The sequence below is a fragment of the Natator depressus genome, chromosome 1, assembly GCF_965152275.1.
Source record: "Natator depressus isolate rNatDep1 chromosome 1, rNatDep2.hap1, whole genome shotgun sequence".
NCBI lineage: Eukaryota > Metazoa > Chordata > Testudines > Cheloniidae > Natator > Natator depressus.
Window position 1 is genome coordinate 228,380,328 of NC_134234.1, and position 23,460 is coordinate 228,403,787.

At 44.3% G+C, this 23,460-nt stretch overlaps 1 protein-coding gene across 1 annotated transcript in view; it reads left to right on the forward strand.

Moving 5' to 3' along the window:
- ITPR2 (inositol 1,4,5-trisphosphate receptor type 2) overlaps positions 1-23,460 on the forward strand; it is a 337,337-nt gene that overhangs the window by 66,281 nt on the left and 247,596 nt on the right. Inside the window, exons 5-9 of the mRNA XM_074937228.1 lie at positions 3,394-3,552; positions 7,511-7,609; positions 8,130-8,213; positions 10,557-10,703; positions 12,192-12,287. Of these exons, the coding sequence (XP_074793329.1) occupies positions 3,394-3,552; positions 7,511-7,609; positions 8,130-8,213; positions 10,557-10,703; positions 12,192-12,287 (585 nt within the window). The remainder of the gene's footprint in view (positions 1-3,393; positions 3,553-7,510; positions 7,610-8,129; positions 8,214-10,556; positions 10,704-12,191; positions 12,288-23,460) is intronic.

Genomic DNA, 23,460 nt, shown 5'->3' on the forward strand with positions numbered 1-23,460 from the left:
TTCTTGACATAAATGTGAAAGATGTTATATTCTCAAGCTCAGTAAAACCTTTCCTTGACAACAGGGGCCTAGAGTTGAATAATCTCATTAAAGGGGTAGTGACATTAAGAGCAGTCCAAGGGAAGAGGGCAAGGGGCACGCAGATATCTAGTAGTGAGTTTCAACTGGCCTGACCATTGTATCCCAGCTCACTATTGTTATAATCTGTATCTAAGAGATGTGGTGTAATATGTCATTGGAAAGCTCATAACTCACCTGTTAATATCCTTGTGTAATGTTAGTTGCAAACAACTGATGCAAAGTTAAGGACATAAACTGAAATCATAATTAATAAAATGTGTTTGCCAGTCAAACAGGAGTTACTCCACCCTAAGCAAAGGAATGTAGTTTCACCTCTGGGCAGTTACTTCTAAAGTACTTTGAAAGACCATGAAAATGTATTTACATATCAGATCAACACAGCTATTAAGCTAACAAGTGGGGGGGGGGGGGAAAGAAACGTTATCTGCAGAAACAGCGAGGAGTCCAGTCCGGTGACATGTTAGAGACTAACAGATTTATTTGGGCATGCTCGGGGGTCGCATAACTAGTTAGCATGCCAGAGTCTCATTCGTTATCGGAATTAACCAGACAAATCACTCCACCAACTAAGAACGGCCATGTAAATCTGTTAGTCTTTAAGGTGCCCCCAGACTCGTTGTTGTTTTTGTGGATACAGACTAACACAGCTACCCCTCTGAAACTTTATCTGAGCTATAAAGATCAGGGAGGGGGATCTAAACCTCAAATAGTAAGCAATTGAATCCATGGATTGAATACAATATTAGAGTATCATATAAGGAGGGCCCTACCAAACTCTTGGCCATGAAAAACGTGTCACAGACCGTGAAATCTGTATCGTCTAGGGTAAAAGCACACTGGGGAGAAAGTTTCTCAAATTGGGGGTCCTGACCTGTAGGGGGATCACAAGGTTACTTTAGGGGAGTAGCAGAATTGCCACCTTACTTCTGTGGTGCCTTCAGAGCTAGGTGGCTGCAGAGTGGCGGCTGTTGGCCAGGCACTCAGCTCTGAAGTCAGCACCCTGCCAGCAGCAGTGCAGAAGTAAGGGTGGCAGTATCATACCAGGCCACCTTTACTTCTGCATTGCTGCCGTCAGAGCTGGGCGTCTGGAGAGTGGCAGCTGCTGACTGAGGGCCCAGATCTGCAGGCAGCAGTGCAGAAGTAAGGGTGGCAATACCATATCAGGCCATCCTTACTTCTGTGCTGCTGCTGGAGACATCTCTGCCTTCAGAGCTGGGCTCCCAGCCATAGGCGCCAACTTCTCCTGGTGCCGGTGGGTGCTCACACCCCTATTCCAACCCCTTCTCCAAAGTCCCCGCCCCAACTCCCCGTCCCTGCCCCTACTGGACTCCTTCCCCAAATCCCCGGCCATGCCTCTTCCCTCCCTCCTCCGTATAGTGCATTGCGTTCCCCTCCTTGCCCCCTCCCTCCCACAACTTGTTACACCGCGAAACAGCTGTTTTGCAGCAACAAGCGCTGGGAGGAGAGGCGGGGAAGGCATGCTCAGAGGAAGAGGCGGAGGCAGAGGTGAGATGAGGTGAGCTGGGGGGGAGCGGGGCGGGCTGGGGAGCTGCTGGTGGGTGCAGAGCACCCACCAGGTTTTCCCCATGGGTGCTCCAGGGCTGGAGCACCCATGGAGTCGGGGCCTATGCTCCCAGCCAGCAGCCACCACTCTCCAGCTGCCCGGCTCTGATGGCAGTAGCGCAGAAGTAAGGGTAGCAATATCATGACCCCTCCTACAATAACCTTGCAACCCCCTCACAACTCCTTCTTGGGTCAGGACTCCTAGAATTACAACTCTGTGAAATTGCAGATTTAAATATCTGAAATCATGAAATTTACGATTTAAAAAATGCTGATCGTGAAATTGACTAAAATGGACCCTGACTTTGGTAGGTCCCTACATATAAAGCCTTTTTTGAATGCTTGTAACACAATGGTGATTAATATAATTGTAAAATATAGGTATTAATACCATAGGAGGAAGTATGGATATTTATTGATATTATGTTTTAAAGTGTGTGGCTGAACAAAGGGAGGAATGGTTCTTGTCCGGACAGAAGTGGGGTTGGGGGAGGAGGTCTGGGGAAAGCTATTTATCTGTCTTATTTGTAAATTAAGCATGGTAGGTTCAAAACAATGGAAGCCCCATTTATATACCAGAGGCAGCCCACAGGAATGGAAGAACAGCATGAGGTCAGCTTCCTGATGGGCACAGCAGGCTGGGCACACAGGAGGGCTTCCTGCCTCCTGAAGCAAGGTCGTTGAATTTTGGGAGATACAAGCAAGGACAGGAAGCTGTTTTAGCCATCCATCACTAGGCAGACACGCGAAGCCAGAGCTCTTGAAAGCTGAGAAAGATGGGTCCTTCAACCAAGTGTGGGTGGGGTGAAGTCTCTGGAACTGAATATAGGTGAGAAACCTGCTTAGGCAAAGAACTTTCACCTAGGAGGACAAGGGAAACCAGCCCCTTGTGCTTCTGAGCAAGACCCTGACTGAGGGAAAGTCTGCCACAGCTGGGAAAAGAACTGACAGATGAAAGAAACAACTTGAGCAAAGCTTGTATCTTGCTAGGTTAAGTTTTAGACTTTTATTTTCATTTTATTGGCTTGTAAGCCTTTCTGAATTTATTCCTTTTACTTGATCTCATTTCACTTATGTCCTATTGTAAAATAAAACAAGTTTATTAACTACAAACCAACTCAGTGGTGTGTTTTGAAGGGAAGGGTGTATTTACAGCAGTTAAGTTAAACTGTGATGTGTTTTTGTGTCTTTGGAGGAACAAATGAACCATATTTCTCTGACCGTCCAGGGGAGAGCTGGACATTGCCGAGCACATTGGTTTTGTGAAAATATGGGACTGGGAGTCTTCTTGCTGGCTGTAACCAAAGCTGGTGGAAGCTGCTAGGGGGTTGCCGAGATCACAGCCGCTGAAGCAGGGCTGTCTAGCGCACAGACATTCAGGGTGTGACCTTCATGCTAGTAGGCTGCTGGTGAGCCGCTGAGGTTGGGAGCTACAGCAGCAAAGCATTGTGAGGCACCCAGGGTTACAGGAGGAGGGTGATGAATGCACCCCTCACTGGTCCGGATTGGCACCCTGCACTGGCCAGACTGTGAGCAGGGTGTATATACTACATGTATAACTGATCACTACACTGTTTTCTTTAGGATCTTATACAGTAACTGTTTCTTTGGTTTATTCCAATGTACTTTGATCTCTTTTCTGGTTTGATTTTTGTCTTCGTTTATTTGTTATGAAAAATTGCCAAAAGCTTTTAAATAAACTCCTGACAGAAAGGTAGGAGGAACCCTAATTATTTCTGTTATTGACAGTTACTGCACATAAAAAGCAACAAATATCTCACCGTCAATAAGAGGTTACCAGCTCTCTTGGAGAAGAATGCTATGCGGGTGTCTCTGGATGCTGCGGGGAACGAAGGGTCCTGGTTTTACATCCAGCCATTTTGGAAGCTGAGGAGCGAAGGTGACAATGTAGGTGGAAAATACTGAATCTCAGCTAAGTTGTTTAGGGAGAAAGCAAAGGGATGCAAGAAGAAGAAGAATTTCTTAGTTAATGGCATAAATCAGGACTCAAAAAGCACACAGAGCTATTTCTAAACAATGTCTTTGCTGAATATACAGTACATAAATAAATATATAATGCTGCCTCAAATGCAAGAGGGAAGATAACGTCCAGGGTTTGGTTCTACACTGGTGATGCACAGTGGGTAAGAGTGTCAGCTGGTGTAAATTGGTGTAACAATGACATCAGTGGTGCTACACTGAATTATACCGGGTGAGAGTCCATCCCATTGTATATTGGGGGAGGGTGTGGGGGGAATATAGGAAAAGAGCCCGTAGATTCTGAAATGAACTCACAAAAAGCAAGAACATTCAGCATAAAGGGCAAAATTCTGTTCTCAAGTCCATAGAGCAGCTTTCTAGCAAATATGCTGCACTTTTTCCATGCATTGAATTCCCTGTGCCCTCTCAGGAAAACTCTGCCCAACTCTGAGAGGGAATTGGATTTGATAATCGGGTGGGTCTTTTCCATCTCTAGCTAGTATGATCCTACTATTGAGTCCAGGCGAGTTTTACATGCTAGCTAAAGATAGAATTTAAGTAGAGATCGTGACTCCAGATCTAAGAGAATTGTGTGCTAAGCTTGAAACTCAGTCCTCAAATTGTGGTTTCACATCCACTATGCCAGTTTAGATCCACTTCTGACAGGGCCAAGTTCTAGGTTTGGCAGCTTCATATTGCAGACCTGACTGGGGATTCCCAGGCAGGCTCTTCATTTGTGGAGTGCTAAGCAAATCTCTCATCAGCAGTAGCCACAAACAGTAGTGCTTTCTTAGACGGCAGTGGTTTCTTATGAAAATAGACTGGAGGAAAATGTTTATCAAGTGTGCTAGAGGGAGTTGTTAGAATGTATTTGATTTGTCTGATAGGTCACACTGTAACCTTTGATTCAGATTTTCCCATTAATATGTTTAGATGCAAAATGTAAAAATAATATAAGCCCAAGGCTGGATCCTTGATTTGGTTATAGGCAATAAATTTAAATTCAGTTTAAGAACCGTGAGTGATACAATGAGGATGAAATTTATTATATGTTAAAACTAAAGCAAGCATGCATTAAAGCATTACAGTCTAACAACTGAACTCTACATTTATGCTCACATTCCTAAGATGAAAAGACACCACGGGGTGATCTGACCCTTCATTTAAGCTCTGTATGATGGTGTCTGCAACTCTCCATAAATTGGAAGCTACCCTATTTATAGTAAATAATAATATATTAATTAATATTAAATCCACCTTTCTACCATGTGTGTTCTTCAGCTGCCGTATTTAATTATCTGTACCCCAGAACCCAAATATCTTCCCCTTCTTTTTTGGCTATTAATATCAAACAACATTATAATGATCATTTGCATCAATGCAAATTTCTGCAGTTATCAATATTCCAAAAGATCCAAGAATTCCCCTACAACACTTGCTAAAACCAGTTAGAACAAAAACGTATTTACTACATGACCCAAGGTTATGCCTTGTGTCACTACTATTAATACTTTTTTATTCACTCATACTAACAAACTTAACTTTAGCTAATATGAAGCCTAAAGTTTAGGCTTCAAGGCCTATGCCCTACTTGCATTTCAACACATTTTCAGTTAGCATAAGTAAATACTACCCTCATGGCTTACAATAGTGGATGCTTAGCATTGTGAGATTTTCTTTTAAAAAATAATAATAAAAAGATTTTAACTTGATCTTACACTGACTTCTTTGGAGCACTTCCATAGATATTTGTCACAGTGATTGAACCATATTACATAATACATTCTAGCAGTCTAGTTAGATGTTCTAGCAACTGCATCGGGGCTGGGCAGAAGAGGGTTGCATAGATCTCGTAGTTGGTCTTTGCAAGAGGAGTCTTCAGATGCCCTGTTAAATCAGCTTTCCATAGCCTTTGAACCCTGAGATCTGGCCCAGAAATTGTAGGGACATATTTAGGCTCTCATTAAAGTCGAAGGATAGATTCTCATTGATTTAATGGTGAATTGCATCAGACCATAGAAGATACCTATTTGGGTTAGAAAGTGAAAGAGTTTAGATCAGGGACTCGTTAATTAATTACTGACACAAAGTGAGAGTGAGAAATAAAACTAAACTGGTTCAGATGTTTGTAGGAGTTAGTTCCTTTCCAAATCTGTGCCTAGGGCAGCCACAGCTGTGTGCCACTCCTTACTTCTGGCCCTCCCACGCCCATGGAAAGTTAGATATTGGTGCTCAGTGAATAATTCCTTTTTTTAAAAATGGGATACTTGGTTATGTGTTGTCTCAGTAATTTTGTTGTTGTTATAATCCAGCTGTACTTTCAATGGATTTTGAAGTCCTGATTCAATTCTGCAGGATACAAGCCTGATGGTTTATTTTGGTTTATGAATTGTCTGATCTTAACTTCTTACATGGCTGTAAGTAAAGTCTGTATGAAGCATGGCATGCAGGAATGTATTGCATAAGTAATGCACTTTAAAGGCACTTTTTTTCATCGTTGTTTTGGATTCCTTTAGTAAACTTCCTTGTTTTGGATCTGCTAGGATTTTGACATGTATTCTGAGCATGACAACACCTTGTTTTGTTACCAGTATTTATTTAACTATTGTTAAACAACTTGAAACCTGTTTTCACCCCCCCCCCCAACCAATGGGCCAGATTCATTGGCTTTGATTTCAGTGGAGTTACACGAAGGATGAATTTGGCCCAATGTGGTGTTAGTTGCATTAAGTTAGCAAATGCAGACATCAACTTTGTGTGTTTGTGTTCCAAAAAAGCATGGCTCTCTCAGCATTTCTCGTGACACTGATCACAATTTTTAGTAGTCACTTCCTAGTTTTTGTCTATATGCTTGCTTAGACTTGCTGTGAACACCAAAACCAAATCCAAGCATCAACACCAAAGTTTGAGCTGGGCTAATAGTGTTATTCTACTTGGATATAAAGTATTTCCTTTGTTAGGTGTGAGTAGAATTCTTGTCACACTAATCTGTTGTTTTTTAGGTTGGAGACTGTTTTCCGTGTTGTTTTCCCCAGATCTGGCTGTTTTGTGCAGTTCTGGCAGTGCACAAGAGCTGGAATCTGGCTGTAGCTGACTGGCTGGCAGTTCCTCCAAGAGGGAGGGATCTATCAGTTGGCATAGCTAGCATCTGTGATCACCACCCCCCATTGTGTAGATGCCTTTCAGGACAGGGGGCAGGCCATGATTTGATTTTCAGTTGGTATATGATCCTTTAGGGCCCATAGCCAGCTGAGGTAAGTTAGAGCACTCCTTAGGCTGTTCTAACTCAGATCAGGCCGGGGGCTTCACTGATTGGACAACAGCCATTCACTTAGGCTGATCTGATGTTGGCCAAAAAAACAAAACAACAACAAAAAAACCTGGCCCCAAGCCTCTAAGGCTGTTGTGAAATCAAAGACCTAATGATGGAGAATTTTGGCTGATAGCAAGGGTTGGAGAGAGAGATCTTTCTTTCAAACTCTGGACTGTTTTCCCAAGTTTAACCTACCATCTGACTGGCGGTGCATGGGAATGAAGAGCAGTCGTTAATGCAGTTTTTATCTGGATTGGTTTGTTTTTACAGACATGGAATTGATAGGTTCATAGGGCCATTTTTCCACCTACAAATCCCTACTGAATCAAGCAGCAAGCTTCCTGAGGGTGCTGAAACTTGTTGGGATGACATTTTGAATTTGAGCTGCTCACTGGGGATGAACTTGCTTACCTGGGTGAAAAAAATTCCATGGTCTCTGAATTGTCCTCAGAATAAGTTGGCCAGGCATAGGTCCAAGAGCATCATCCACGCTGAGCCCTAAAAAATGTAGCATTGCTCCATTTTATTGGATAATTACATGTGACTAAATTGTCGTTTATTTCTGGCCTCCAGATAGTTGTGGGAGACAAAGTTGTACTGATGCCAGTCAACGCGGGGCAGCCTCTGCATGCCAGCAATATAGAGCTGCTAGATAATCCAGGCTGCAAAGAGGTGAGTTCAGCCTAAGAGGGGTAGTTGGCAATTCAGAATGTGTACACTTCCTCCTTTTTTTGGTATGCTCGGCTCCAGCATGGGCTAAAAGCCAGTAGCATGCACCAACTCTAACACTGCTGATACTACCCCTGAGAGAATGGCCCAGCTACTTGACAACCTAGAGGCAAAACAGGCCTGATTCTACAAGGCACTGACGGCTTCCTGGGAGTTACTGAGTACCTGACACTCTTACTGATGTTAATGGGTGAGGCAGGTGTTTAGCACCTCTCAGGATCAGGCCTTTAGGGTCTCCTGTTAGTAAGCACTATAACCAGTCGTAAACATTTGGCCCACTCTATATTCATCATCATCGTTGCCACCCATTGTTATTTATTAGTGTTACTGTATTAGATGGGAACCCAATTCATGGACCAGGACCCCATTGCTCAGAACAAAAAGATCTTACTGTACCGTTTTATGTATTTAAAAGACTAAATCAAACACCCTCAACCTATAGGTGTATATATATTTTTAACAGGTAAATGCTGTTAATTGCAACACAAGCTGGAAAATAACTTTATTCATGAAATACAGTTGCTACAGAGAAGACGTTCTTAAAGGAGTAAGTATGAGTCACATTTTTGTAATGTTGTTTGCATTGAATTTCAAAATTTGTAACAGTTATGCCATATTCAGGTCAATGGCACCTAAGAGAAATATTGCAAAGAACTGGACCCGGAAAACCACCTTACAGGAACAACCATAGCTGTCTTGCATTATCTAGGATCCTCCACCACTCTCCCACACCACTCCTATATAATAATGCACAGGAAGAATACTGGCTTACTACTGATTAATCTAAAGTTTTTATCTGTATTGTAGTATATCCCAAAGGCCCCCATCAAACTTGAGGACTCCCAGGGCAAGATATGGTACAAACACATGACTAAGTCTCTACCTTGAACAGTTTCCCCCTCTTAGTTTCAGCCAAGATACAGAAAGCAGTTGTAACCGGTAGTAGGAGGGAGTGGGGCGTGGATGGTGAGAGCACCCGATATAGAATGATGCTGCTATAAAAGCGAACGTTGTGCACAACTTGAGAGTTCTGAATCGCTTACAGTTTTATTTTAAATAAATTAATAGCAGCAGTCCCCACATGCTCCCTAACTAGCCATTAACAAGAGGCAATTGCTGGTGGCAGTGGGTTTTGAGGAGGAATGTGAGGGAGGAAAGGATAGGTGCTTTACAGAACTGTTTTTGGGGAGGGTGTTTCATGCTTACAGGAGAGGTGGAGGACAGCAGGAAGATGCCTTTGGAAGAAGCGGGTGCTGGAGACCGACATTGTTAGCACAGCAGAGGGGGCAGGACGCAGGAGCAGTATAACAAACAACAATAAACATGGAGGGGTAGACTTGTGAAGTGCGAGCAAGAAGCTGGAGTCTGACGCAGTGGAAAAAGGGAAACCACTGGAGGGATTCAGAATGAAAGAGGGGTTACAACAGGCAAGGACATTGATCTGGAGAGGTGGAGGGCAATGCAGGTGCTAGGGAGTGCTGAGAGGAGGATGTTGTAGTAATTAGGATGGGAGGTGATGAGGCTGGAATAAGAGGAGCTGGGTGGGCGGAGAGAGAAGGTGGAAGCTTTAAAATGTTGTGGAGGAGGAAGAAATAGCATGACTTCAATGCAGCTTGGATGTGTGGGGCAAAGGAGAAGGAGGAGCCAAAGTTAACACTGAGTAGCAGGGAGGACAGAAAAAGTGCAGGGAGTGTGTAAAGTTTTGGGGGAGAGAGACCAAGGTCCTGATCCTCCCCCACCCTGGAACCTTATGCAGTAATTTACACTTGTTCCTAGGCCACTTGACACGATGCCAGATCAGAATTTCTAGCAGTTTACATGCAGTTGGCAGAGGTGTAAATGACCACACAAAGTATAAGACAATGGAGGATTGGATCCAAAGTTCAACTTTAGTCAGATTTAGTTCCAGTTGATGCTAAGACATCCACGAGGAAATGTCGGGGAGAGAGATGCTGAGATGAGGGGAGGACAGGTCAGGAATGGAGCATAAAGATGGTAATTGAAGCCAGGTGAGCCCGTGAGATCCCCTAAAAATAGAATGGGGAGAGGAGAAGAGGATCAAGCCCCCTCTCCACTACCAGAAAGTGATAGGGGAGACGGAGAAGGCCCCATTGAAACAGACATTGCTGGAACAATCAGATAGGCAAAAGGAGAACTGGGAGAGGACAGAGTTGCAAAAGCAAATGAAAAGTTGTTAAGAAGAAAGATATGATCAATAGGGTCAAAAGCATCTAAGATTTCAAGGCCTTGCAATTTGGCAAGCTCTGCAGTGAACATGACTCTCCATCACAGCACCAACGCTCAATTCAACATAATTAGCAATCTGTGTTAGAAAAGGCCTAGGACAGGAATAACTGGGTATTGCTGTCTGTGTTGAGGTGCATTGGCAGAACTGTGTGAAGGGGAAGCGTGTACAACCCCTGGCTACAATATGCCTTATTCACAATTCTAGTTCACAAGTGCTGCCAGCTATTCATTTTCACCAAGCACTAACTATGCTTAATCAAAAATAGAAAACCAGTAAAAAAAAATTCCTTAAACTTAAAAATCACCCCAAGGTGGACTTGTCATCTTTTCACTGTCATGCTTTGAAATAGATTTTATTTTCATTAACGTTTCACAGGGTTTCTGTAGGGATAGACTTTTGAGTCATAACCTGTCTACATCCTGCAAAACCAGGATGTGTTCTCCCCTTTCCATGAGTCCCCAGCAACAGGAAAAAAAAAAAGTCAAAGGTCCCACTTACAGCAGTGAAAAGTCACGTGGACTCTGTTGATGTCAGTGGATTCATGTGGCTCAGATTCTGGATTCATATGGATCAAACTCTGGCCCGGCATTTCCAATCACCTTGTATTCCATTTGGTAATACTTGCCTTCCCTGTTCCTTTAGGGGGATGTTGTTAGACTGTTCCATGCAGAGCAAGAGAAGTTTCTGACCTGTGATGAATATGAGAAGAAACAACATATTTTCCTTCGTACAACATTGCGTCAGTCAGCCACTTCTGCAACAAGTTCTAAAGCACTGTGGGAAATAGAGGTATTTTTGCCCATTATAAATATTTTAGGATGCAAAGGGCAGTGCTCAGTAAAAATGCATCATTCCTGGCCATAGTATCACCATATACCTCCCAGTAACTATTCTTGTTTTTATGAAGCAGTTTGTGTAGGATGAACATTTAAGAGATGCTTTATTGCTACAGTTGTGTGGGTGAGAAGATGTTTTCTTGGCATAGATAGCTGCACAGAAGCAAAGTAATGGAGGGTCAAATTCAGACCTGGCATAAATGGTGCAACTTTATCAAAGCCAGTGCAATGACACTGCTTCTCCTGAACAGGCCAAAGTAGGTATATATGGAATCTCATGGGATGCACATATTTGCCATTAATGACACATGGCAATAGAGTAGGGCCCTAATTCAGCAAATTGATTCAGACCATTCCTCTTCAGCAGATCATGTGCTTACAGTTAGGCTTTGCTGAATAGGAATGATTTGCTGAATTAGGGCCTAGAAGATTAGCAGGAGTTTTTGTTCTTGATAGAAGAATATGGGGCAATTGATACGTCTTAAAACCTTTACTTCCACCCTGTGCAAGGATCCTAAACTGCTAGACAAACCTTACACTGTGAAAACAGAAGGCTTCTTGAGCAAACCCACATTTTTGCCTGGGTAGGGACTGCAGGAGTGGGCCCTGCATATCTAGGGATCACTTAACTCGTTAATGAGAGAAAAGAGGCAACACCAAATTGGAAAGTAGTTAGTAACGCTACAAAACCGTGGAAGACATAAAGGAAAGAATACCCTGGCCAGCTCAACTGACAGTGAGGAGATTTGGCCAGACAGAATGTAATTATCCGGGGGTCCTATATCCAGAGCATCCTGATTTTTTGCAAAAAGTGCTATGCAATTTTTATTGTTTGTATTGGTGGTATAGCCGTGTTGGCCCCAGGATATGAGAGAGGCAAGGTGGCTGAGGTAATATCTTTTATTGGACCAACTTCTCTTTCAGCAACAGAAATTTTTAATAAGAGAAGGAGACACAGTGTAATCTGATTTTAGCAATACCCATGTAAATGTGGAGTAGTTCCATTTACCCTGTTGGATTAAATGGAGTAACTCTAGATTCACACATTATAGGAGGCACATTTCCTTGCAAGCAGTGAAATATAAATGTAAGTAGTTATGATCTGTGGCAGATTCAGTGTAAGCATAGAATTTCACCCCTAGTAAAATATTTTATCATCATGGAATATACGTTGTAAAGAATATTGACAGCATTAGCTGTTAGGGTTGCCAGTTTTGGTTGGACGTATTCTTGGAGGTTTCATCACACGACATAATCTTTCATTAAAGATTATTCTTTAATTTCTGGAGACTCCAGGGCAATCCTGGACGGTTGGCACCCCAATAGCTATAGTAGAATTAGTATTTCAGCATAATGAAGACAGCAGTTTCTCTGAATGGGCTGTATTTGTGTGGTCCTCACGATGGTTGGTATGACTAATAATCTGTATTTCTGTCTGTAGGTTGTACATCATGATCCATGCCGTGGAGGGGCAGGACAGTGGAATAGCTTGTTCAGATTTAAACATCTAGCCACTGGGAACTACTTAGCTGCAGAGGTAAGAACAGCATCTAAATAATAAGTGGAAGCATGTAACAAAACTGGATGTGATCCCCACATTCCAGGCAACCTTGTGCTGTGTATTCTTCTAATTCAGAACTGCCAGAGTTTTCTCTATTACTGGACAAATGTAAGCTGGTTTAGGACAACTTCTGTCTTTAGTTTCAACTGTGCCATTCACTGTTGGGTCAGATTTTGTCACCAGTTACACCAGTGCAAACCCTACTGATGTTCATCGCCGTATTTTGATTTAAGATTGTTGCATTTTTTTTTTTTATTTTTATTTCTGTGTCCTTGCTTCCCCTTGGTCTTGGGAATGTTGTTAGGATAAGTCCAGTATTAATTTTTGCTGGCCCAGACAGCTGCATACAGATTAAAGCTTCCTGAGTTCAACTGAACACAGGATAATTACTGAGGCTGATCAAAGAAATGGGAGAAGGAACAGTAATGCAGTTTCTGTATGCGATGCTGACAAAAGAGAAGCCCTTAGGTGGTTTTTTTCTTTTCTTTTTTGGGTTGAAAAAGATTCCCATCATGCTAATGAAAACTAGGGGCCAGATCTTCAGGTGATATCAAGTTAATGGAACTACATCTGTTTACCCCAGCTGAGAATCTGGCCCTAGGTGTCTTAGAATTGTGCTCTGTAAGAGCTTGTCTTGAAGGACAAACTTGTTAGGTCATGATAGCCTGATATTTGTGTCACAATAATATGTTGTCATTAGACCTGGTTTGAAGTTTTTTAAAATTTCAGTTAATTTTGAATTTTGACCAATAACTCCTGCCCCCACAAAACATCCCTCCCAAACACCTACCAGACTGTTCCACAATTATTTTTGGGGGGGAGGGTGGGAGCATTTTTTAAAATTAACTTTAGTTCTGATGTGGTGTTTTATCTGCCCCCCAAAAGCAACAAAATATCTTGCAACACACACACACCTGCGCGCCACTCCCCCCTTCCCCCTCCCCCCCCCCCCAAAACAAAAACTATCTGGAAAAATCTGGAGGAGAGCAGTCACTGAAAAGCTTCCTCAGTTGTGATCTGGAGTTTGTCTTATTGAAGTAGTTATGAGCTTTATTGATTCTGTTTATCTGCTGTTTTAGGCCTGGTTGTACATGTGACATTGTACTGATATAATAATTAAAGATATAATTTTCGTATTGATCTGGTTAAACCAGTGCAGTGCAATATGTGGACATTCACATCAATTTAAACCTGGCTTATATCAATTTGGCTTGTGCTTGCAAAATAGCTTGTGCTTGTAAATGTTCACGTGCAAGCTATACTCCATTTAACCAGTTTTAAACCAGTATGAGAGAGTCCACACACACAAGTTGTACTGCTTGAACTAAACCAGTGTAAGTTAAGCCACTTCTCTGTGTGTAGGCAAGTCCTTATATCCACGCAGTACTGCCATAACTCCCAGAATCCTGTCCTGACATGCACTGAGTTCAGATTGAGACCAGTTGTGAATTATCAGGAGCATTCTCATATCTAGTTATTGCCAAACCCAGGTCAAGAATACGAAGGGTGTTATCCCCAGGACATTACAGATACCAGTCCTATTTATACTTTAAGAGCGGTCGAAGTTAGTAGCCTTTTAAACAGCTCTGGTATAAACTGTGCATAGTATAACTGGGACCCTGGTAAACCTAAACTCCCTGTCTGGGTGAATGTGGAGCCAGGTACCTGAGACAGATATTGCAAGTGCCTGCAGTGTCTTTGGGAACCATACTGTTTTAAGTTTATGAATGGTTTATGTATCATTGTGGACCCCGGGATAGTATGGAACTCTGGGGCGGGTTACCGCAGCTCCTCCAGGAACTAAAAACCGCAGGGGGTGATTAAGGCTAATCATTAACACTGTGAACACCTCCAGAGAGGTACCACCCCTTGGTTGGCTTGCCGATACTGGGTCTTCCAGCCACCAACAGACAAAGAAGGGGCTTTTGGTATAAAAAGGCTGAGTTTAAATTGGCACAGGGCTTTTTTTTTTTTTTTTTTTTGATTCAGTAAACAGGAGTCTCTGTTTGGGTGGGGGTTGGGAAACTTTGTAGAAGGGTTGGAAGGACTTTGGCTTAAAAGGGCCCATAAGACTGATGTGTGGCCTCTGGTAAGCTTTTAGCACAAATATAAGAACACTTTTTCCCCTCTGTACTGCTTTTTACCCTCAGAATGAATGTATTTTGTTTTGTGAAGGCTGTTTGGTTACCGGTACACACTATTGTATCCTCTGGAGAGAGGTTAACCACTGGTGCTGGACCTCGGTCAGACCTGCTGGGGAAATCACAGTGAAGTGCAGAGGGACTGAAAGTCTAAATCCCTGGCCTGGAGGAGAAAGACATAGGTCTCTGCCCAAGATAAGTGGTAGCTGGGAGACTGAAACCTTAGCCCTCAAGGAAGACCGGGAGGGAGGTCAAAGGTTCAAGTTGATCCTGAAACTGTGGCCTATGTGGTGGTAGCGTGCGCTGTCTATGACAATGGGGAATTGCCAGTAAAGTGCCAACAGCAGCACTGAGTGCAAGCAGTGTAGAAACGAAAAGCCCAGAGAAAATCCTCCTTTTTTCAGGAAAGGGATAGCAAAAAGAGAGATGGGAGGGTGGGGGGAAATAAGTTATGAACAGCTTAAAAAAAAGTCAGCTGGTTGAGAAATGCAAAGAAAGGTAGCTCGATGCTGAGGAGTGGACAAAGGCACAGCTAGTCAGTTGGATCTACTGCTATACTTTGAGGACTGGAAAAGGAATGATGCTGCAGGAACACAGGGATTGCCCAGTCCACTTGCAGAGAATCCAGTGGGCGGGGAGAACTCTTGAAGACACCTCCCTAAAAGGAAGCAGTGAGGAGGCTGTCAGAGACTGCAGCCATGCTGCCTCCAGACTGAACGCACTGCTACAATAGGAATTGTGGACAGACTGACGGTCAGAGCAAAAGAAGCTACAGCTGGAGAGGGAAAGACTGCATCTGGAAGCCCAGCGCTTTCAGATTGGGAATCAGAGAGAGAGCAGAGGAGGAGAAGCAGCATCAACATGAGAGAGAGAGAGGAGGACAACCAGGAAGGGAGGAGAGAGAGCAAGAAGGAGCATCAATATCTGCTCAGTATGGAGAGACTGCACCTGCAAAACTCCGCTCCAGTAGGTGGAGGCAGACTCCATGTGCCTATCCCGGCTGGGTCACCTCCAGATTATTTCCCTGCTTTAGGAAGGGGGTAAGAAGGATGGATTTCAAAATGGAGTGTGAATTGAGCAAGGTAGGGCAGGAGGACATGGTACGGTATCTGACTCCATTGCTATTGGAGAAGGCTCTAGATATTTTCACCCATACGGACATAGGGCACTGTGACGGAATATACCAGGCCCTGCCACACTTTGCCCCAAAAAAGGGCAGTGAAGATGGTCCTCCAAGCTACCCTAGAGTGACAATCAGGGCCCAGCAGCCTAGTATAAGAAGAGCTGCAGAGCCACTATACGGTGCTGGATAGACCAGGGGCTCTGTTAGCCGATGGCCAGGGATGTTTGGTGAGGTGCCAGCTATGCCCGTTTATACCATCCGTGACTTTAACCGCTAGGACGCACTGTCCCTTCGCGGCGGGCAGCCCGGGCTAGGCTGACGGATGCCCCAAGGTCCTAACCACCCGTGACTTTAACTGCTAGAGCTCAGAGCTCCTTCGCAGCGGGCAGTCAGGATTGACTGACAGGTGCCCCAAGAGTTTGCCCCGTGGAGGCGGCACAACTCAACGCTAGGCTCTTAGTACTCTCACCTAATGGCCAGGCTTTATAGCCAAAACGGCTGAGGTTCTTTAATTGTGTTGGCTGCTTCACAGTAAACCAGAGAAACAAGTCAGGCTTATGCACAAATGGTTACCAAAATTTATTAAACTAGATTCTAATCATGTGGTTACAAAATTGCTAGTGCCTACTTATTTAAATGTAGAGATGTTACACACACAAACAAGTTACAAAACTGAAGCTACAATCCCAAAGAAAGAAAACAAAGTATAGAGCTCTATTTCAAAATATGTGTACACTAAAGATAGGAGATCAGGTGTGGGTGCTTCTTACCCTCCTTGCATCTCTCGATTCCAGCGGTGCCAAGCCAGGATCGGTCACTCAATTCCGCGGAAAGACGAATAAGGGACAAGGCTTAGGGACCCTCTTAGCTGCAGAAGCCTTGGGAGGCTGTCACTTATCTGACCAGCAGATAGATAGTGAAAAGCACTCAAAAATCATGGTGCTGTAGGTCCCCTACTTATACCTCTGTACTCCTTTATTCTCTTTCTCCTTTCTATGCTAAATTGGGGCTGGTCTGTCGGGGTGACGCCAGCTCTCGCAAGAGTAGTTCACACTTGCAAGGGAGAAACAATAAGTTTCGACTACTGGACACTTCTTTTATCAGGGTAAATATTTTCCCACCTAGGATGTTGGTGTGTGTGCATCATGCTGTTTTAGTAGGGGCTAAGAGCCATGTCTGTCACAGCACCTCTGCCTGCTGTGAGCCCAATTGTTGTATACGTTCCCAGAGGCACATTGTCGCAGCACACCTGTGCTTCTCTCAGCTTCAAAGGCTGTGCTGGAGTGCCCTGGTGTTTTGGCTCCCGTGTGTTTCCAGCAATGCTGGTCTGAGGGGGGGGCTGGCTGTCTGGCTACAGGCTGGTAGTAGCCCGCAGCGCTGGCAGGTCGCATTGGCCCCACCTACAGCAGAACCAGATCCGGCCTCGATGGTTCAGTCAGTAAATCTGACTTGTTCAGCCTCCAAAGGGGACTCAACAAAACATTCTTTCCTGGTTGAGGTGGATGGGAAAAAGGCCGAGGGATGGAGGGATACTGGACTGAAGCAACTCTGGTGCTCCCTAGGATGGTGGACCACTCGAGAACTATCCCTTATAGACTCTTAACCATTCAGGGAAAAATGGGAACCTTCTTTCCAAATCCCAGCAACTCAGATCTATCTGAAATTGGGTGACAGTCAGGGACCTAAGGATGCTGGCATGCACTCCCAGCTGCTGGTAGAGGTCTTGTTGGGGAAGCCTGGCCCCAAGCCACTTATGTAATTTCTCAGAGCCAAAAGCACAAAACAGCCAGGAGCACCAGAAGCTCCAGAGAAGTGGGAGCACAACCGATACCCAAATGGTGGCCCCTCCCCCAGCCCCGCCTCTCTTCCCCCCACCCCCTCCCCAGCCCTGCCTGCTGGTCACTCCTCTCCGCCCTCTTCCACCGTCTTTCCCTTAAGGCAGGCAAAAAGTGCTGGGGTCGTGGCCCCCTGGAACCCTCCGTTCCAGCACCCCCGACAACAGCTTTTGGCTCGGACTCTGATCTGAAAGGCGACAGGCGGAGAGGCAGCTCTGTGCTGCTGCCTGACACTGAGTGCATGCCCTGGGGCTGAGCTGGGTCCTGCTGATAAACTGACTTCAGAGGTGGGGAAGCAGGTCCCAGGAAGCAGGCTGAGCCTAGCCTCCCAGCTCCTGATATGCAAATCAAGCAGGAACAATTGATTGACCCTACCCTAGAAAAACCTAGGGTGGTTGCAGCTGACTCCCTTGTGGCCCCGGGACAGGAGGGCACTTAGAAAGGTTTCTGGGGGATATGGGGCTGTTCTGTAGAGCGTGGAGGTCCCCCGAGGAATGTTGAGCCTTGGGGAATATGGAGACTGTTGGTAGCACCACAGAAGTACTGACTTCGGCTACTCGGCCTAGCCCATGATATATTCTTCTCAGGGCACAGGGGAATACATGCACTTCAGGATTTCCACTGGCCTGGGTTTTTGAGTACAGAAATACTGTGAATCTTGTGACCCATCCCAGAGCATGGGGAAGGGCCAGGACAAGGGTAAGGCTGCCCTAATTCCTCATTCCCGTCCTAGAGGAACCCTTTCAGAGGATCGCTGTGGACATTGTGGGCCCCTTAGCAAAGTTGCTTGGCTGCGGAAAAAGTGTATTTTGGTGGTAGTAAATTACACCATCCGCTGAGCAGAAGCACTAGCCCTGTCCTCTATAGAGGCAGACAATGTGACTGATGCTTTGCTAGAAATATTCAGCCGGGTCAGGTTTCCCCCTGAGGTTTTGACCAGAGGGTGAAAGTTGTCTTCCCTACGTGGAGGTTTTTGGGAGAAATGTGGGGTTCAGCACTTTCTGTTAAATCTCTCTACCAACCCCTATGTCTGGGGGGTAGGGAGATTAACAAACCTTTAAAATGATGTTGACCATTTCTGTGGACCAACACCCTGGTGACTGGGATAAATGTTTATCGTACCTGCTATTTGCCTATCATGAGGTTCTCTAGGAATCCACAAGATTCTCCTCTTTTAATCCACTCCATGGGAGGAGGCTATTGTCGTTGTAGACGTAATGCGGGCTGAGTGGGAAGGTACATCCTCTCTGGTAAAATCATCTGGTTCTGGTAAGCCCAGGCTTTGACAGCCTTTTATGATGTGCACAGACACCTCTGACACCGGGCTGTGTTGATGCAAAATTATGAAAAGTGGGGAGACGCCCCTTTGAGTATTGGAGCAAGAAGTTGCTTCCCCAACAGAGAATACCATGCAACAATTGAAAAAGAATGTGTGTCTACAGTGTGGACCTCCAGGCAATTCCAGCCGTCTCTGTTTGATTGACATTTAACTGTGTACACTGACCACTCATCCCGTTGCATGCGATGAAAGGGACAGATGCCAAATTGCTATGGTAGAGCCTGATGCCCCAGGCTTATGATGTGGAAGTGATTCATGGGGAAGGAAATGCAAATTTGGTCACTGATGCTCAGTCCAGAAAATAAGCCAGTGGGTACCCCTAGGGCACCAGACAGACACCTTTACTAATAACTACTACTTTATGGGGGAGCTGTGACAGATACTGCAACTTCCTGCAGTGATTTAGAGCAACCACATTATGTGAAGTTTATGAAAGTTTTTATGTATCACTGTGGACCAGGGATGGTGTGCAACTCTGGGGGTAGGGGAGAGGGGGGTTTGCACAGCTCCTCCAGGAGGAACTAAAAACTGTGGAGGAGTGAGGGTGATTAAGGCTAGTCGCTGAAACATCAAACACTTATAGTGAGGTACCCCTTGGTTGGCTAGCAGATACTTGTTCAAACTGGGTCTTCCTGTGACCACCAGACAAAGAAGAGGCTTTTGATATAAAAAGGCTGAGTTTAAATTGACACAGGGCTTTCTTTTGATTCAGTAAACAGACAGGACCGTCTCTCCAAGGGGGGCCCCAACCTTTGCAGTAGGGTTGGAAGGACTTTGGTTTACAAGGCCGCATAAAACTGATGGGTGACCTCTGGTAAGCTTTTAGCACAAGGAACATTTATAGCATAGGGAATGTTTATTGTTTTTTCATATTTTTCTCTGTACTGCTTTTACCCAAAAGAATAAACGTATTTTACTTGGTGAAGGCTGTTTGGTAACTGCTATGAACTGTTGTGGCCCCCAGGGAAAGGTTAACCAGAAGTGCCCAACCGGAGTCAGACCTGCTGGGGAAATCACAATGAAATGCAGAGGGACTGCAAGTCTAAACTTCCAGTCTGGAGGGAGGGAGATGTAGGTCTCTGCCCAAGATAGGTGATGGCTGGAAGCCTGAACCTTGAGCAGGTGCCCTTGAAGAAAGCCAAGGCGGAGATCAAAGGTGCAGTTAACCCCGAAACTGTGACAATCCCTTTGTAGCTTGCTGGCCAGTCTCACTCCACTGCACAGAGTGCAGCTGTCTAGCTTGTCTGAAGCCAGCTGGCTCTATTCTATATTTATTATTTCTATTACAGTAGCGGCTAGTGCCCCTAGCCGAGATCAGAGCCCTGTTGTACCAGGTGCTATGCATACATGAAGAGCGTGCACTCTAAATAGACAAGACTAGAGTAGAAGAGAGGCATTTTCTTCACTGCCCTTTTGAAGATGGGGACCTGAATGGGAATTTTCAAGTGCGCTTTCAAGAGTGCTGGCTGGCTCTGCTTTCATCTAAGATCTCATGTGTCCAAAGGTTTTAACAAGGGCATCCTAAATGTTCAGGTAAATGGGGGTGTACCTCAGTGTGTGCTGATTTGGAGTTTAGAATCTTTAAACCTCTGTATTAGCTTTCCTGAGGAAATGACCGGCAATAAGGTTCTCAATATGGAGAGTAGCAGAGATGCAGTGCAGTAACAGCTGGAAAGGAGTTCGGGTTGAACAAAGGTTATGCACTGTGCCTTGAAAGCAGCATTAACTACTACATCTGTGAAGTGTGAAAAATCTGCTAGTGGAGATATTAAAGGTAAAGCTATAATAACCTGTGAACCGCTTTTTGTACAGTTCACATGTCAGGCACGACATGCCAGCCAGGCATCCGCATCAAAGATTTATAAACAAGCAGGCAGACACGTAAAGTGCGTGAGGTAACTTTTAAATCAGTTGGGAAAAGCTTACTGAGTGCTTATCTGTACTCTTGCAGCAGAGCGATTACTCATGCCATGAATTATCAACCCCGTCACACATTGGCATCACTTGTTTTTGTTTAAGCCTCTATGATAAAGATATCTAGCGTGGAATAATAAACACAAACAAAACAAAAATTAATGACTAACTTTAAACTTTTTTTCCTTCCCAGTCTAATGATACAAGTTCTGTCACAGTTGAGCTATTGTAAATCATGTTTCACAACTGGTGTTTACTTGTTGCATCCTTCTGTACGTCAGCTTGATATGTCCCTCAGAGGGCTCTGCAGTAAAATGTGGGTGGGTGGGAGTGGCTCCCAAGTGATCAGTGTTCAGAACTCTAATCCCTGAGGCCCAAATACTCCCCAGACAATGAAATAAAGCAGCACTGAGCCAAATCCCCTGCTGGAAAAATCCACCGGTGAAATCCTGGCTCCACTGAAGTCAAGGGGAATTTTGCCTTTGACTTCAGTGGGGCCAGGATTTCACCCCCAATGAACTGAGCCAAATCCTCATCTGAAGTCAGAGGATATAGACCAATTTGCACCAGCTGAGATCCAGCTCACAGAATTTTATTCTGATCTTCATGGAGTCAGTGGTGTCTAAGGTTCTTTTCTAGTACTGGATACAGCAGGAATTTTGCAAGTCAGTTTTAAATTACTCCCCCCACTCCCCTCTGGTGACCAGATAGTAAAAATCAGAATGGGGGAGGGGGCGGGGGGGAATATTTTGCCTATATGACAGAGCCCTTAATATTGGAACGGTCCTGATAACATCGGGACATCTGGTCACCCTACCTCCTCCCCAGATGGTTTGTAAGTTTAGGTGAAAAATTATGATGCTGCAATTTCCCAATTTTTGTAGTTCTTTCAGTACATGTATCCAGTATAGAATGTTCCCAAATCTGTGTCTGTCGGCTTGGAGCTGGCTGCATTCAACATGAACAGCATTTCAGATGCTCCAGGTTAGGACCCATACAGCTGTGTCTTTCTCATGACCAAACCTAACCTTTTCGGTATTTTAATCACTAGGATAAAAGTCTCTTTGAACTGGTGGTGGCTTATTGACTGTGCTAAGCTAAAACACACACCTCTGATACTCGTGCATGTGGGCCACTGGTTCTGTGATTACAAAACTGAGAAATCTGTATTGGAAACTGTACCGACACTTGCTAATTGAGGACTTTAAAGGCACCAAGCTCGAAATTCTGGGTTAAGACTGTCATTCCATATTTAATGTCTCCAGTGGGACTCGTGCATTACCACACTAAAATGAACATAGGTACTTGTATGAATATCAGGTCAGACCCTGTTCAGAGACCTCTGGGTAGACAACCATAATACAATGAGACATTGTAAATGCAGACAAAAATCACAAGACATCCTGGAATTTGTTAGGAAAGTTCCTGATAATTCTCTTTTACTTTGTTGAACAGAATGGGGCTTTTGGATACCATTGCCAGATCTGGCAGTAACGGTGTCTTTTACTCTGCCAGAGCTATATTCTGGTTGAGTTAAGATGAAGGGGTTAAATTAGTAACTTTGAATTTTCTAGGATCTTAGAAATTCGAGATAGAAACAACCTGCTAGATCATTAATGCATCTCCCTGCAAATGCACAATACAGTCTTCAAATCAAATCATTATTATTTTAGTTATATTCCAGTAGCACCTTGAGGCCTCAACTATGATCAGGACTTCACTGAGCTAGGTGTACAAACTCGGAGTAAGAGACAGCCTGTGCCCTGAAAAGCTTATTGTATAAAAACAGACAAAGGGCTAGCAGGGGAAACAGATGTGAAATGACCTGCACAAAGGCCCGTGGTAGCTAAGAACTGAACCCAGGTCTCCTGTCTCCAAGACCAGTGCCATGTCCACTGCTTCAGCAAAGCCCTTAAGCATGTGTTTATCTTTGAAGTCAGTGGGACTTAAACACATGCTTATGGGGCAGAGGACTCAACAGGTATTAAATGCATGTGGCTGAGGTCTTCATTCATGCAAAAATCCCATTACTTCAGTGGGAGTTTTGCATGAAGACTAGCATTGAAGCCTTAATGTTAGCCAAAAGATTGTTTAAAATTTGCACCTATAAATAATATATATGATATCTATATTCCTCTATGAGAGCTATGTGTATCCTGGTTGGTTTGATGGGTTATTGAGGCATATATTAGTGTTCCATAGATCTCTTTGATAATTGGGCTGTGTTGCCTTTTTGATCTTCTTGGGCAGTTTTTTATTTGAGATACTTTATGGCATCCAAGTACATAAAGTATGAGTGTCCCATAAATACAATTTATTATCCCTTTATTGCTGTTGCTGTTTTACATTTAAGTCAGACTCTAAGTTATAACGTCCCATATTTTACTTTTGATTCCATCATCCTTGTGGTAAGGTAATATAAGTACAAAGGGCCAAATCCTGCTCTCTGGCACACCAGAGTAATTCCTTCCAAGTCAGTGGAGTTTGAACCTCTGAGATGAACCTGGCCTGTTTCTCACTCAATACAGGCTTAGGCTTGAATCTTGCAGTTTGATCCGCCTGTACAGACACGTGCCCATGTGAAATTCCAGTGACTTCAGTGGGACTTTGCACAGGCATCTTGGTGTGCCTGCATTGATCAACTTTCAGGATATGGGCCTTGAACTGGAACAGTCCAAGAGTTAGAGTTGTGTTCTGAACTATAGTCTAGCTCAGGGGTGGGCAAACTACAGCCCGGGGGCTGCATCCAGCCCTCCAGACATTTTAATCCAGCCCTCGAGCTCCTGCTGGGCAGTGG